Source organism: Alligator mississippiensis, chromosome 10 (genome assembly GCF_030867095.1).
Source record: "Alligator mississippiensis isolate rAllMis1 chromosome 10, rAllMis1, whole genome shotgun sequence".
Taxonomy (NCBI): Eukaryota; Metazoa; Chordata; order Crocodylia; family Alligatoridae; genus Alligator; species Alligator mississippiensis.
The window spans coordinates 31,201,048-31,216,838 of NC_081833.1; the positions used below are offsets into that span (position 1 = coordinate 31,201,048).

General features: G+C 48.3%; 1 protein-coding gene across 1 annotated transcript in view; it reads left to right on the forward strand.

The window, feature by feature from the left end:
* The window catches only part of SCARF2 (scavenger receptor class F member 2), a 177,395-nt gene that overhangs the window by 67,304 nt on the left and 94,300 nt on the right, over positions 1–15,791 (forward strand). Inside the window, exons 7-8 of the mRNA XM_014602041.3 lie at positions 4,654–4,757; positions 13,977–14,094. Coding sequence (XP_014457527.3) covers positions 4,654–4,757; positions 13,977–14,094 — 222 coding nt within the window. The remainder of the gene's footprint in view (positions 1–4,653; positions 4,758–13,976; positions 14,095–15,791) is intronic.

Genomic DNA, 15,791 nt, shown 5'->3' on the forward strand with positions numbered 1-15,791 from the left:
AGCAGCACCAGGGCATATTGCCCACTCCCAGCACTGCCACATCCACATCCCATGCCCCCCCCGCCCCCCCCCCCGACCCAGCTGGGCAAGCATGAGGCAATGCCCTGCTGTTGCTTGCCCAGCTGTGGAGTATGGCCTAACACAGATAAATATTACATAGATGCACTCCACTTTTTAGAAGTCCTCATGGTTCACAAACTGCTGATATATAAGGTCTTTCTGGACCCTGAATTTACCAGCCCCACTACATGGACATCACTTATCTTGACAGGCACCATAACACTTCCAATTCAAGTCCTTCCTTGATGGCCCCAACATAGGTTTGAGTATACATAGGTCCATCTAGGAGCAGCCTCTCTAATCAGTATGTTTCACTGTCAGGCTACTAGCCTGCTCCAATTTTCCCCTCTTCCCCCAAGTGGTCCTTTAAAGGTAGGCTGCTGGCTTGCAGTCTTGGAGGAGATTGAAGTGGGGTTCCAGATGGTGGTGTCCCAAACCAAGTGCCCCTCAAAACTGCAGTTGGTCTCTTCCATGGCCTCAGCCTCCAAGAATTTGGCCCCACTGCACCCCCCCCCCACCCCGGCCCCAGTATCTTTACAGTCCAAATCTACCTCCATCAAGTTTTCAACCATATGAGTGGCCTCATCCAGACTTGTTTTAGTAGTCCCAACTCTGGAGTCCCAACAGGAGCATGAAGCAATACTGTTCTAAAGTTGTTACCTCCACTGTTTCAAATGATGTACATGATTCCAGTTTAACCAGAGGATGAAGAAGACTTTCAGTTGTTGGGTGATTGCTTAGGGCAGTAGGATCAAATGCCTCCTGTCCAAATCTGAGTCAACATGTCTCCTCTGTTTTACCCAGCTGGTCCAATATGGCTGCTTTAGGGGACCTATAATCCTGAGCCAAAGCAGCCCTGAGGCTCCTAGAAGTTGCCTGAGCTTCCCTGTAATAGCTCAGAGTTCCTACAGTCAGTGGTATGTCTCTGCAAGGTCTCTAGGTCATCTGTTCACCTTTTCATGAGTACTATGCCCTTCCCCATCTAGGAATAGGGTAACACACCAATCTACATGAGGGTCTTCTCATGTTACCGAAAATGCTGCATAAATTCCTGCTGGAACAGCTGATGTTGTAGCTATAAAGAAAACAACCCAACCAGAACCTGCTGCCTTTTGGGCAGTAGGAGAGAGGCCTCCCTAGGCTTGCATTTGTCTAGCACTACCATCTGTCCCCCACTCCCTTGCATTCTTCCCCTGGGGCAGTGAACCCTCAGTTTCTCCATGCTTATGAACTATTCATTAGTTTCAACTGGCTCCCAGCCTTCCAGCCAGACAGACCATTAACTGCTGACCACTTGCAGCTGGGTTTAAACCCACTGAAGGTTGAGCACCTCCTTATTGCTTACCACTGTATGCCTTTGCCATGATTTTGTAGTGCTCTGTACGGAGGACCTGGCAGGGGGCATGCCTGTAGCACTATGCTTGTAGCACTACATGTTTGTAATGCTTCAAAGTGCTGCAGCACTTGTACAATGACAGATACTACATGTGTCTGCAGCCATGGTAACCTACAGTACCTTTTACCACCTCTCTCTCATTTAGCTCCCAATTACCTCCAGTACTTGGCTGTTGCAGTGAATTCTTCTGTCATCCCTGAAGTCCCTGCGTATGGAACTGTGTCTATATTTATTGCATCTGCACCCATGGAAATGCTTGCTGAAGGGAACATTTTACTTTATATTTTAAAACACATATTTTCATGGAGTTTAAAGCATATTTTTGCTGCTGTTCTTCAAGTCATCCTGGAATGGGCATGGTCCCCCAGCCCCAATTAGAGGACAGTGGGTAGGAAACAAAGGAATTTTGCATCCTTCCAGAATCCTCCTTGCTTCTTTGGCAGTGCCACAGTTTGGGAGTGGAATGCTGAACTGGCAGTGGGCACCTGCAGCTCTCCACCCTGTGCAAGAGCAAGTAGCATCAGTATGGACTAAAAGCTCAGATTGCTTTGCTCATCTTTGCCATGTGGCTACCACATACTTCCGTCTTAAGATATTGGTTGGTATATGTGCACAGTTTTTTCACTTTCATTATAGTCCCTTTGGCAGAACCCAGAGATGGAGCTCACACCAGCACATTAAGCTCATTAAGCAGCTGGCTATTCTGTCTGTGAAAAGATGATGCTGGGGTTTAATCATGATCATATATTCTATAATTGTATGATCATAGAATCATAGAAAGGTAGGGGTGAAAGGGTCTTCAGGAAGTCATATAGTCCAACCTCTGGCGCAAGACAGGATCACCCCTATCCAAACCATTCCATACAAATGCTTGTCTAACTTATTTCTAAAAATACACAAACAGCCCTATTGCACAACTACAAGGCACAGTCCTTCAAAGTAACAGGAACATGCTAATTAACTTGCTAGAGGTAAAGCAGGGGGACAAGGGCACCATCAATATCCTGCCAGTGCAATATACTTGAGAAATCCAAGGAAGAGCACCACACCTGCCACTTTACAGGAGGAAGACTTCCCTCCCAATACACCTTGTCTGTGCTGATCTGACCAGGGGGTTACTATCCTTCCTGATCCCGTGGCAAGTGGTCTGACCCTGACGGTAGGGAAAGACCTAATCAAGAACCTCTGGGTTTTAGGTTCATCAGGAGCATTGATATACCCCAGTTAAAATCTCCAGACTGGCTACAAGCAACACAAAATGCTTCTATGAAAGGTGAAAAAAAAACCCTTACACCTGTTGTACCAGGAGGGGGGAAAAATCCTTCCTGGCCCCATGTGGCAAGCTGCAAAGTTTGGAAGCATGGGAAAAACTAAATATCCTCCATTGTTTGGCTGCATTCTCCTGGTGTTGAGTATTGTTGTCCTCTCCAGTATCCACCTGCTCTGGCCTGCAGATTTTTCCTTGTAATCTCCCAGCGATCTCTTTACCACATGCTCCAGGCATTGCTACTCCTGAAGACCCTGCCTTAAGCAGGAGGCTGAACTAGATGACATTCCATTCCTGCTTCCCTATGATCATCCTTGATCAATGCTTATCCAACCTCTTCTTGAAAATTTCCAATGAAGAAGATTCCACGATTTCCTCAGGCAGTCTTTTCCACTGCCTCACTGTTCTAACAGGAAGCAAAACTTCTCCAAATTTAAACTGCTTCATCCACTGTTAAAGTTGGAGCAGTTTTGCTACATTTGCTATTGTTCCCTGCTTGTCCACAGTAACACTTAGAATGTAACAGCTACTGCCATTTTGACATGTTTGCCTTTAGAAATGGTTCCAAATCTGCATGTGTCTATACCCACAACAAGTATTTTAATGTCAGTACAAGACATGTAAGGGACCTGAGGCACAAAGTAGTGCTAAGAAGTAATGCTCTGTACTGGGACTAGGAATTTGTAGAGCAAGCTCCATTCTCAGCACCCTCAATTCAGATCTGGGAGTGAAAGTAGCTAGCACATTCATGCATTTACAAAAATAATGCGTTCAAGTGTTGCAAAATCCACTGAAGAGAGAATGAATCCATGGGGCCCATTGAGAACAGAGTGGAAATACATGGACTGAATATATGAAATCCTATGTGAAGCACAAGTGGGGTAAGGGTCTGTAGAGCAGAGGCCAAAGACCAATTGTGTGAAACACTAGTTTCCAGTGTTGAGTGCCTCATTATAGAAAGCTCCTGATAGCTGAAGGGGTCTACATTAGGGAAGGATTAGGGAACCAATGTTTTGTGAATGTGGCAGAAAAAGCAAACTGCAAGTGTGCCATTCCCACAGGGGCAGAATATTGCTATGCAGTGCCAGTGGAATCAAGGTGGAGAAACTGGCACAAAGGAGTGTGCCGTGTGGCCTGAGTGTTACTCCCATGAAAGGAAGCTCAGCAAAGGGAAATTTGAAGCATCAAGGCAAGCTTGTGTCAGCTGACCTGTCCTTTGCAGGGCTCTCACTGGGCTGGGGATTGGGAAGTTGCCCCTAGTGATTGCTGGCACCTAGCTCATTTGTGTGCTGGTCTGGAAAATATATCACTCGAACAGTACCTTAGCTCCAGCTCTTGGTTGCCTATGCCTCCTGGTACATAGTTCCACAGGCCCCTGGGACAAGGTAGAGAGCCTTGTACCTTGATGCTGAGAATGCCATCAGTGCCATAAGGAAAACTGAACCCACACACTGGTTCTGGCAGACCAATTCATGAGACTAAAATTAAGGCCTGATGGGTCGTGGGCCCAGTTCATACACCTTGCTTTAGCCTGTCATTCCTAGTTTGAACCTACATTCACCCTGAAATAGCCCTATCCTGAGCAAATACTGTGAAAGCTGGCAGGACATCCTCAGCTGTAATCTCTATGGCTATGCATTTACCACCTGCCTTTTCTGCAGTTTTGTGGGTAGCTAACCCGTGTTGACCAAGAAGCACCTTGCCACATTCCTCCCATACTTCTGTCTTGGCCCAAGGGCAGAGAAAGGTCAAAGTCCCAATATACAAAATCGGGAACTGGAGAATACTAGGATACTTTCAGCCCAACTGTGAGCCTTCACAAGTACTCAGGGTAGGTTCTGTAGCTGGAGGGTCCTAAATGCACAAGGCAGGCTGCCTAGGTCCCAGCAGGATGCTCAAACACTCTGATCTGGGACTCTTTTCTTCTTAGCTGTAACCTGACCTGTCCACCTGGTCAGTATGGAGCCAACTGTGCTGAGTTCTGCAGCTGCCATGATGACACGTGTGATCCCATGACTGGAGCCTGTCACATGGGTGAGTGCATTGTTTTTGTCCTTGGCTGTGTGACACAACCCCTTCTGTTATACTTGTAGTAACATAAGAGCTTTTGTGGCTTTTGGGTGTCATGACAATCCACTCCCCTGGCACCCTAGATTTCAACAACTGCCCAGCCAGAAGAGCCAATTAAGCTCATTTGCTTCCTTATGGCTGCAAGGCTTCCCAGTTCTTTCTGCAGCTTCTCTCCCCAAGAGTATTGATTCCACCTGTTTGGTATCCTTGAACCAGGTAGGAGTTCCCCCACAAATCAACAACTGCATGTGCCTACTGGAACCACAGTTCTGGCCTCAGCACATGTACTGCATAGGGCTCGTGCAAACCAACCACAGTGAGGCATCATTATTTCCCTTAGCTGAGTCATGCAGGAAATAGTCTAGTTACACTGTGTATATGTAGGAAGACCTAAGCTTGGATTTGCAAAGGATTTTTCCTAACAATTCTGTCAATGCCCCTTGATACTCACTTGAAATCTCCTGCAGTTTTAGCCCTGGGCTGCTGCCAGTACTCAGCTCTAATATTGCCTCTCAATCCTGACCCAGAGCCCTTTGGCTGACCCCACACTATTTCTGCCAATGCCCTTCATTCCTGACTTGCAGTCCTCTGATCCAAGCATAATATCTTTTGTGCAATGACCTGAGCAACCAGGCCAGACTACATGGAGATGCAGAGTGACCTTCAACCTGAAAAGATGTTTCTGACAAGAAAGGTAGAGGAGGTTCAACTGTTACAGTTTTAGCAGTTAACCCCAGTGACATAGTACTGAGTGGCTGGCACAGACATGGATATAAGATGGTCAGATCTTTGAGCCCTTCTGTTACCCATGACCAGCTGACACAATTCTGATCATGTTGTGCCCATGTCTGTATTGACAGTAAGTGGCATGTCATCTGATCAGGTGTTATGAGATTGAAACCTTTTTCTTATGTAATGAAGAGCAGCCATGAATGAAACCTGAGTGCATGGATCTTTCAGCTAAGCCAGCTGTGCAGCAGTCTCCTTTGCATCCCATTACCACTAGTAGGTCACTCACATCTCTCTGAAAAAGTGCCAAGGACTCCATTGTATTATTTGGCTCCAGGCCTTGGCACAGCCTGGCCCTACTAGAATCTGCACTGAGCCATTCCTTGCACGAGGTGCTGAAAGATACCAGTTTCTGGTCACCTGGCCCTGCTCCTTGACTTGATTCTCCCTCATGCCACTGGTGGAAGCCACTTTGGAACCTAAAGGATGCCACAACTGGACTGAGCCCTTACACTTCAGACAAAAACATGCAAGAGGGTCCAACCCAGAGTTTCAGCGCACAGAGTCACAAGTCAGAGGTTCAGAGCACAGAGTCAGGGTTAGGAGGTCCAAGCCGGCCAGTAGCACAGAAAGGTGGTTTGTTGCCCAAAGAACTTGCTTCTATCTGAAATTAGTTTATATAAGCGTGTATGGGTGGGACCCTCTTCTTGAGGGATGACTCAGTTTGAGTCCCTGATTATGCCCAGTTAGGACCAGGGACTTGGCCAATTACATCCCTCCGCTTCTTGGGGCATCTGCTGGGTGCTTTTAGACTAGGTTTCTCTGAGTGGGTATGACAGAAGGCTTGAACCAGCCCCAAGGGTGTGTACATGTTTTATCAGTTTCCATGAGCAATCCAGTGGTCTGTAGAACTTACAGTCAATGAGACAGGAAGTTTATCTTGCACTTGCTTGTTGCCAAACATTTCTTTGAAAACATATTCCTCTTGTCCTTGGACTAGGACAGGTGGGGCTGGCCTGGGAATGAGTTTTCTAGATAGGGTATTAATAAGGAGATGTGGAATATAGCTGTCAGAGTCGAATTGAACTATTCCGGATTGCCAGTTGATTTTTGAGTTATGGAGGGCAAGTTAGGAGATCCCCAATAGCAGAGGGGCAAGGGCAGAACAAATCAGGCCAGACTGCTGTGGTTCTCGAAAGAGACTCCGGGGAGAATGGTTTCAGGCATGATGGGCCCTAAAGCAAGGTGTGGGCTTTCAGTTGAGTCAACAGTACAGAGTGAGCCCTGAATTGCATGGGGACACAGCGCTCCCTGGGAATGTTCAAATTAATAAAATTATTCAAGGTAGGGATGTCCCTGATCCCAAGGTAGGGATGGTGCTATGTCATGGTTTTGCTAAAGTGAAAGCAAGGGTCAAAGCCGAGCCAAGGTTAGGGATGAGGTCATGGTTAGGCAAGGAGCTAATCCAGGCAGGGAGGTCCAAGGCAATCTACTAAAACAGCTTAGATGGGAGAGGTATAGAAAGATGAACAGCAGAGAGGGACAGGATCCCACAGTGACCACTGTTCACAAGAGGAAAATAGCAGACTGGCTTTGATGTTGAAGAGTGTGTGCACTGCTCTGTCTGGACTCCTCTACTTCAGCAGGCATCATGGTTTCTCAATGGCAAGGCTCCTCTGAGCTTGGCAGAGCAGGAGGCTGCAAAGTAGAGGGGCTTACCACAGTACTGGCAGAGACCTGCAGCTTGTCATCTGCCCTTTTCCTCCTTACACAGGTGGGGTCACTAGCTATGGATCTGCATTGGCTTTTTGGGTGGTTTTTTCATGGAAAGTGGAGGGGTAAGAGTCATGTTGTCTTTCCCCAGTGTCTTTCCTGCTTGGTTCAGGGGGCTGGACCCAATGATCTTCCGAGGTCCCTTCCACCCTTACAAACTATGAATCTATAAATCTATGAATATACTAAGACCTTGTCTTGGTGCTCTTGTCCTCTCCAGTCTCCATTTAGAGAGGCACAGTGGTCAACCTGGATGCATAATTCAGTGAGTGGTTCTGAATGGGTGGAGCCTATATCTAGACCAGTGGTCACCAACCAGTCAATTGGGATCGACAGGTTGATCTCAGAGCCTCTTGCTATCAATCCTGGACTGGGGGTGCTGAATGTACCCCCCTGCTCCAACCAAGCAGGTCAGTCAGTGTTAGAAGGGAAGGGGCAGGGGCCAGATCAAGGCCCCCACTGTCAGGGACAGAATGCAGCAGAGGCCTCTATGGTAAGTGGGGCCCCAGCTGGGTGGGTGGTGGGAGAATTGAGCTGGTGTGGCTCCTTCCACTGTGTGCATCCTGGCAAAAGCCCTGGAGGGCATATGCCTCCCATCTGTGCACGGTAGAGGTGGCTGCTGCTGCAGGCTGGACTTTGTGCCTGAGCTCCACTGCAACTGGCTTGGGAAAAGCCCAATGCCACATGTGTTTGCTGCTTGTAGATGGGATATGGCATGTGCCCCCCCAAAATGCGGGGCAGCATGGGCAACTGCAGCAGCTGTGAGGTAGGGAGTAGGTCAGGGGCAAGCCCTGCACAGCTGGGGCGTAGCAGAGGATGGAGCCACAAGTGGATCATCTGGGGGACATAGGTGGGGGTGGGGGCACGTAGCCCAGGAGGGCACAGGGGGCATGTGCCTCTGGATCTGCATGCAGGGCGGGGTGAGCTGCTGGCTGGGGCCAGAGTGGCATTGCGCTGTTCCCAGCAGGGGTGTTTGGTCATGCTGCACTTGAGCTGGGTAGCTGTGGCAGCGGCACAGACAGCAGGGCCATAGGGAGCAGGGGGTTGCAGCTATCCCAAAATTCACCCCGAAACTCCTCTCCCAGCACTGCCACCACCCAGCCCAAGCACACTGCAACCAAACAGAACCACAGGGAATGGCAGAGCACCACCCCAGCCCACAGCCTGCCCCACCCCGTGTGCAGATCCAGGGGCATGTACCCCCCCGTGCCCTCCCAGGCTGCATGCCCCCCCTCCCCATGCCCCCTGAATGAGCCACTCATGGCTCCGTCCCCCGCCCCACCCCAGATTTGCAGGGCTTGCCCCTGCCCCACTATCTACCTCACTGCCATTGGAGGGGGCAGATTGTGGCCCCAGTGGTGAAGGAGGGAGTGGGACTAGGGCTGAGGCCTTGAGTTACCTCACCACCCCCCAGCTCTTTCCCCTCCCTGCTTCTCTCCCCACAGACTTACCTGCTGGCTGGGGGGGGGCGCTCCTTTTAAATTCCAAAGATGATCTCTGACTTTAAAAGGTTGGCGACCGTTGATCTAGACAAATCTCATGCATTCTGACAACGGAACCACAGGCTTGGGAGAGAGCTGAGGCATAGCTCCAGACAAGGTCCAGCCACTGCTGGTTGGTTTGGCTATAGCCTCAAAGTGGCCTTCTCCTGTCCTAACGCTGCCATCCGGGTCTGCAGGGCCCTGTTCTGTATGTGCAGGATGTCCCCCTGGGGGCACATTTCCCACCGGCTGGCCAACAAATCCTTCAGATAAACGGACGCCTGGAAAGGATCCACATGGTCAGAGAACTGGGACCCCTTGGATTGATCTGGGCAACCTGAAAGGTGGTTGGTCAGTCTGAGTGTATCATACTAGGTCAGGGTTTTACTGAAGTGAAAGATAGGGTCAAAGCTGGGTATTAGTCCTAGGGCAAGCAGCTGATCCAAGCTGGGAGATCCAAGACAAGAATAGGAGCAAGCAGGAACAGGCAGGAGGTTCCATGCCAGAGTTTCAGAGCACGGCGACATGATTAAGTGTTCCAAGCAGACCAGGGGCACTTCAAAGCAGTCTGTTGACCAGACAGTTTGTTGCCATGTGGTCCTAGCAAATACAGGCCAGTGTGAGTGGGGCCCTCCTCTGAGGCATGACTCAGTCTGATTCCCTGATTATACCCAGCTGGGGCCCTGGACTGGATCTGCCTCAATTAGGCCATGGCTAAGTACACAATCGATGCAAAATAGACTGGTATTATCACCTCCCAAGTCTTACATCTAATACCCTTGTTGATGCAGCCTAAAACCACATCCATCTGTTTTACAGCTGCATCGCATTGTAGGCTCATGTTGAGTCTGTGATCCACAAAGACCCCAAGATCTTCTTTGTAGTGCTGCCATTAACCAGTTATCACCCATTCTACATTTGTGCTTTTATTATTATTCTTCCTTAGGGGTAGAAACTTACATTTGTCAGCCGTGAACTTCATCCTGTTGCCTCTAGATCAGCAATCCCATCTATCAAGATCCTTCTGAATTGCACTCCTATCCTCCAGTGTGTTTGCAGTCCTTGTCAGTTTTGTGTTGTCTTCATATTTTCTCAGGAAGGTCTCTATTCTGTATCCAAATCATTAATACATGCACTGAACATCACCGGACCCAGGACAGACCCCTATGGGGCTCCATTCAAAACCTCCTGCCATTTTGAAATGGATGCACCTATATTTATCTCTTGCTTACCAAGTACACTATTTCCACTGCATTTCCTTCATCTATCTAACTAGTTACTTTGTTAAAGAAGGAACTCAGACTTATTTGGTATGATTTATTCTTAGCAAATTCATGCTGGCTGTTTGTGATTAGCCTTTCCTTCTTGTTTACAATGAATGAACTGGCTTTTTCTTCTAATTAGCATAACACAGGGTAGGTGAGCAGGGCACATGCCTTAGGTGCTGCCTAAGGTGAGGGTTTCCAGGATGGTGGGGGGAGAGGGGGTGGTGCTCATGGCAGGCTCCTCCCTGCAGCCTACCTCACTGCTGTCAATGTTGCCTCTTTCTGCCATCACTTTCTGGCTCTAGGAGGCAGGAGCCCAACAGAAGGTAATGTGGGAATTGTAATTTGTAGAGAGACAGTGGAGTTTGCTGCTGCTGAGGAAAGAACTGATCATTTTCTGCTACTAAAATCAGCAATTTTTTGCTCTCTGGACATGATCTGGCATCAAATAAAAGTTCTGAAAGTCCTCCTCCCTAGGAGCAGCAAACTCCACTGCCAGAACTACGATTCCCGGAACTACTTGCACTCAGCCTGGCTCAGTTTCCTTCCTGCACCTGGAGAAGGAAGGGTGGGAGCTTCCCAGGTCATGTTTTTTTCCATGTTATGTCTCTGCTTCCTTCAAGCCACTTCTTTCCCAACAGGTAGTGCAGGAAGTGCACTGAGGTCTAAGCCCACCATGTTATAGACAGGCTGCCAATCATCACCAGGTTTGATCATTTCTGTTGTGTGGAAATGAAAAACTAGGAATAATGAAAAACTAAGAATATTCCAATCAGCCAGGAAGTGCCATAAATTAAAAGCTTTGTTCCTGTACCTCCAAATGGTATGATGAATTCAAAAATATCCCTCTTACAGGAGAACTGAAGAAGTGGACCAGATATTTTCTCTCCAGCTGCTGCCCTATATCCTTTCTTACTCCATCTTATCATCAAATACACCCTTTAAAGTTCCCATCAGGAGTATCTGTCCTCCAAAGGTATCATCCACCTTCTGTAATCCAGTGTCTACCCCCTGCACTCCATTGAAAAGACACTCACCTGTCTTAATGATTTCTTCCTTTTCAACCCCAGAACTAGTTCTCCATCTTCATCTTTCTGTACCTACCTTATGCCTTCAGCACCATCAACCATCTGGAAAAGGTGTTCTCCCTCCTCCTCAGAGACAGTGGCCTTTCCTGGTTCTCCTGTGCCTCTCTAGTCACTCCTTTTGAATGTCCTTAGAGGTCATTCTTCCTTGCCCCTGCTCTCACTGAAAGCCTTTGCTCCCCCAAGATCTCTGTTGTTTGCCATTTTCTCTTCTCCCTTCATACCTTGTCTTTGGGCAGTCCCATTCAAACATGCACTTTAACTATCACCCTTGTGCTGACATTTCCCAGATCTTGTAACCACACCTGGAGATCATTTTAAGAGGAAACATTATCCCAGTCTCTAAGCACCTACATAGATGGAATTTTCTAATGGTAAGGGGTTCTTTAATCCAACAGATAAAACAGAATGAAATCCAGCAGCTGGGGCCCAGGGACATTCTAGATTCCTTTTCACTCTACATTTTTAACATTGAGGTTCTTACGTGAGTGTTAAGACCTGACTTTCACAGGACCTGGGCAACTGCCTCCTGATTATGCTTTGAGAATCTTAGGAATCCAAGCTTTTCTTCATAAAAGCTTTGCTTTAGTTTGGTGACAAGTGATTAGCTGAAGGCCCAATTCACAGGGTGACATTGGCTTGTCTCTCTTTTGTCTCCTCATGGACATCCATATGCCAGCATGGTTAAAACTGTCTTCCCTGCCTCCTCACTCCTCTTTCAAATACTGGGAACACCGCCCCATCCTGCCTGTCAATCAGGTCCTCCCCTGGGCATCGCCATTTACTCTACCCTGGGCAAATCTACACAAGATGGTGACTGCGCAGTAGCCTGATACTACTGCACAGTAGTGTTGTGTGGCAAAAACCATGATGTGATGCTATTGCGCAATTGCATTAGGCTACTGCACAGTAGCGTCACAAAAGCGTTTGCTGGTGCTACTGCATGGTAACTCCAGTTACTGAGCATTTATGTAGTACTTGTTTATACAAGTACTAAATAGATGTGCAGTAACCACCGTGCAGTAGCGTCTCATGTAGATGTGGCCTCTGTGTCTCAGTCTAAATTTTGCTCCTTCCTCCTGTACAAAGCTCCCATACCAGCCTTTCCTGTCCATCCACACAGCTGTGGTTCTAATGCCTCAACTTACTGCAACTTCATCTGCTCCAGCATTGAACGAGTTGTGCCATCTCCCCTGCTCATGTCCTCTCAACTTGCTGCTGATATTCCCTTTTACTACATCCTCCCTTCTTCTGTCCCTCCTTTCCACCCTCTTACTTCATCAGATGGAAACTGCTGGACCTCACTTTTAGGGGCTTTCCTCCACCTCCTTGCCCATCACCTCTCCTACACTAATGATATAAACTCTGCCATCAGCCACCATTGCTCACTTGGCAAAGTTTCAAGATGGCACTGTGCATTGTCACCCCTTTGCCACTCCTGTCTGGAATCTGCTTCTCAGCAACATCCCCATACCACCACAATATTCTGTCATGTTTCTCATAAAACTCTCTTCTACCACAATACCTATGAGCATCTGACAGCAGCCAGGCAATTGTAGTATGCAAACTTCAATTGCTTTATGCAGAAACTGTGAGCCCTTTTGTGCCTAGACTGAAGAACTTGGCATCAGGAGCTCTCCCTGACTTGGGTCTCTAGATGGTAACATTGCCTATTGAGGCAAGCTACTCCTAGCATGTCAGAGGCTCTGCCTCTGCTCTTAGCTGTGCTATCTCAGAGTCTCACGAGTAGGAACCTACCTAAATTGGTATGAGGCAAGGGTTTTTTGTGGCCTGCTTGCAGCGCACAGAGCCACTTTCATGGGCATTTTATGGGGGCACTGCCCCTTGTTGCTGATTGGCCAAGAGACTTCAGAGGCCCTGCCCCTCACCGTTGACTGGCAGAGAGGCCCTGGCAGGATGAGGGGGCAGCTGCCACCTTGACTGCTCCCCTTCGTGCCACTCCACCACCCAGTGCCTTTCCCCCACTGGCAGGTTGCAAGGCTGGGCAACAGAAGCCATGAGAACGGCCAGTTCCCACTGGGTAGCCAGCATTTTCTTTTTAGCAAGTTTTTATTTTTTTCAGGTGATTCCATGGGAAATCACGACAAATGGCTTTTGTCACAGCAGTCGCAGAAACTGCCATTTTTTGCAGTTTCTGCAAAAATTGTGAAAGCACAATTTAAGTAGTTCGCTACTCATGAGCCTAGTGGTCCAGTGGAACAATGCTTAGGGATCAGTAGGTAAAAGGATGTTCGAAGGGCTGGATGCTCACTCAGCTACTGTGTACCAAAAGCAGATGGAGGTCTGGGAAAAAAGAAGGGTGTCACTAGAAGTGCCTGATGTGGAAAAAACTTATATTTCACAAGACTTTTGGTGTGTCTAGTCTGGATTCAGCACAGCAAGGGGAAGCAACTTACTTCACAGAAAATTTATTTAGCGTCCATCTAGTAACTGACTGCCCATAAAACTGACTGACTGACACATGCCTAAACCCTGGGCAGGCACTAACAAGGTGCCCTAAATTGTAGCCCCTGGCTCTGCCACCCCTGGGCTTCCTCACTTACAGCTCTGCAGCCGTCTCCTTTGTTACTCCTGTTATGGGTGCCTGGCAACGACTTCTGAGTTTTAGTTAGTGAAGGACCAGACTGGGAGTTCCCAAACTTATTTCATCATTTCTTGCCTGTTGTGCACTTGCATGCACGCTTCCCACCCCCTCTTCTCTCTTTGACATCTAGCCCCTTCCCTCCCCTATGCTTAACCCTGACTGAGTGACCTGAGGGATCTGGGCCAGAATAGGACCGGCCTGCCTTCAGAGCTGTGGGCTAATGGTGCATCTGCTTTGTCTTTCAGAGGCGAATCAGCGAATGGGGGTGATCGGGGCAGGGGCCCTGCTGGCTCTATTGCTCATCCTCCTACTCTCATTGCTCTGCTGCTGCTGTATCTGTCGCAAGAAGGAAGATGCCCACAGGTGAGTGTCTGTATCATGGCACTGATAACAGGAGCCTCAAGTGTGGCCTTTCCAGGATCATGGTTCTCCTGGAATTGATGGTATGCTGGCATTGGCCAGCAGTCTTTTGGGTTCACACTGCTGCAGTAGGGTCTGGCCATGCAGTGTATGGCTGGAGACAGGAGGTCACTTCCAGCAGAGCTACCAGCTGCAGTTATTAGTGCAAGGGGTGGCAGGAAACAATTGTTTAGCTAGTTCTGTGAAACATAGTAAACGCAACAATTGGTTGCTATAGTGGCAACTTTTTATAGAAATTTTCCAGTTTTCATGAAAATGTTTGAAGCAATATGAAGATTTTCCTTTATATCTTGAAAACTATCTGTAGCCTGAGACTCTCCCAGGATAGGAAATCCTCTTGGTAACATTCTCCAGCACAAACTGCCAGGGTCACACACTCCTTACCAACTAGGCAGTAGTTAAGCCTGAAGATGTCTTAGAGCAGGGGTGGGCAAAATGCGGCCCAGGGGCCAGATGTGGCCCACCAGGTTATTCTATCCAGCCTGTGGGGCCCCTAAAAAATTTAGAAAATTAATATTTATCTGCCCCTGGCTGCCTATCATGTGGCCCTCGATGGCTTGCCAAAACTCAGTAAGCGGCCCTCTGCCCACAATAATCGCCCGCCCCGTCTTAGTGTGTCTGCCTGGCACTGAGAGCTAGGAGCAATGAACAAAGGGCAGAGAACAGCTGGGAGTTACATGGGAAGCTAAAGATTCAAGCAGGTTGGGAAGGCAGGAGCAGAGTTCCCAGCAGTGACAGCCATAGTCATTGTTGCTGCATTAATGGGGAGCAATTGTTCACTTGTCTGTACTAGTGGCAGTTTGACCAGGGTTATTACTGTGTGTGATATGTCTGGGCCCTGAGACCAATATTTATATAATGGATGAATCAAAATCTTTGCCCTTGCCCACCATCTGAGGGCTTAAAAAAGTAAAAAGCAACAGAAGGCTGGTGCTGCATGAGTGCAAACCTGGCAAGTTCCTGGGACTGTCCAGTGACAACATGTCCATGGTGCTGCAGAGGTCTTTATACACATGGAACACAGATGTGGCACAGGAGTTAAACACTGGGTCACAAAAAATGTGTTCATATCAGTTGGGGCCAAAGTACAGCCATTGAAGTATATGGGCTTAAGATGCTGAGCTTCTTCCTGAGGCCAACTTTCCAGTCCTTTGCAGGTCCCAAAACTTTCTGAGCCTCAGTATTGGCATCTGTAGCCATGATTTGTGGGTTACAGGAGTGTATTTTCCTTCAGGGACTTGGCAAGACCCAGTTTATTAACTGTATAGCACTTAAACATCCTCACTATGCAAGTGCTCCCAGCCCCTTCCCCTAAGTGAGAGCTGTCAAAATGGAGACCCACAGGCTGCATGAGGCCCCTGTAAGGTTAACCTGTGGCCCCTGGGATTCTGGTCCAGGCACTAATCCCCACATTGCTCCACTGCTGCTGTCACCAGAGTCTCTGATCTTCCCATTCTCTCTTCCAGCCTCTGCTTCTTGTTCCTGTCCCTGGGGGTAGGGTAGGATGGGATGGCCTGTGGGACTAAGGGAGCCCACAGCCAGGGAGCTCAGGCAGATGCCAGTGCTGGACAACTAAGGGGACCTGCAATGCAGCAAGGGACCCCACATAGTTTAGAATGCTTCTTGCATGGCATGGGGCC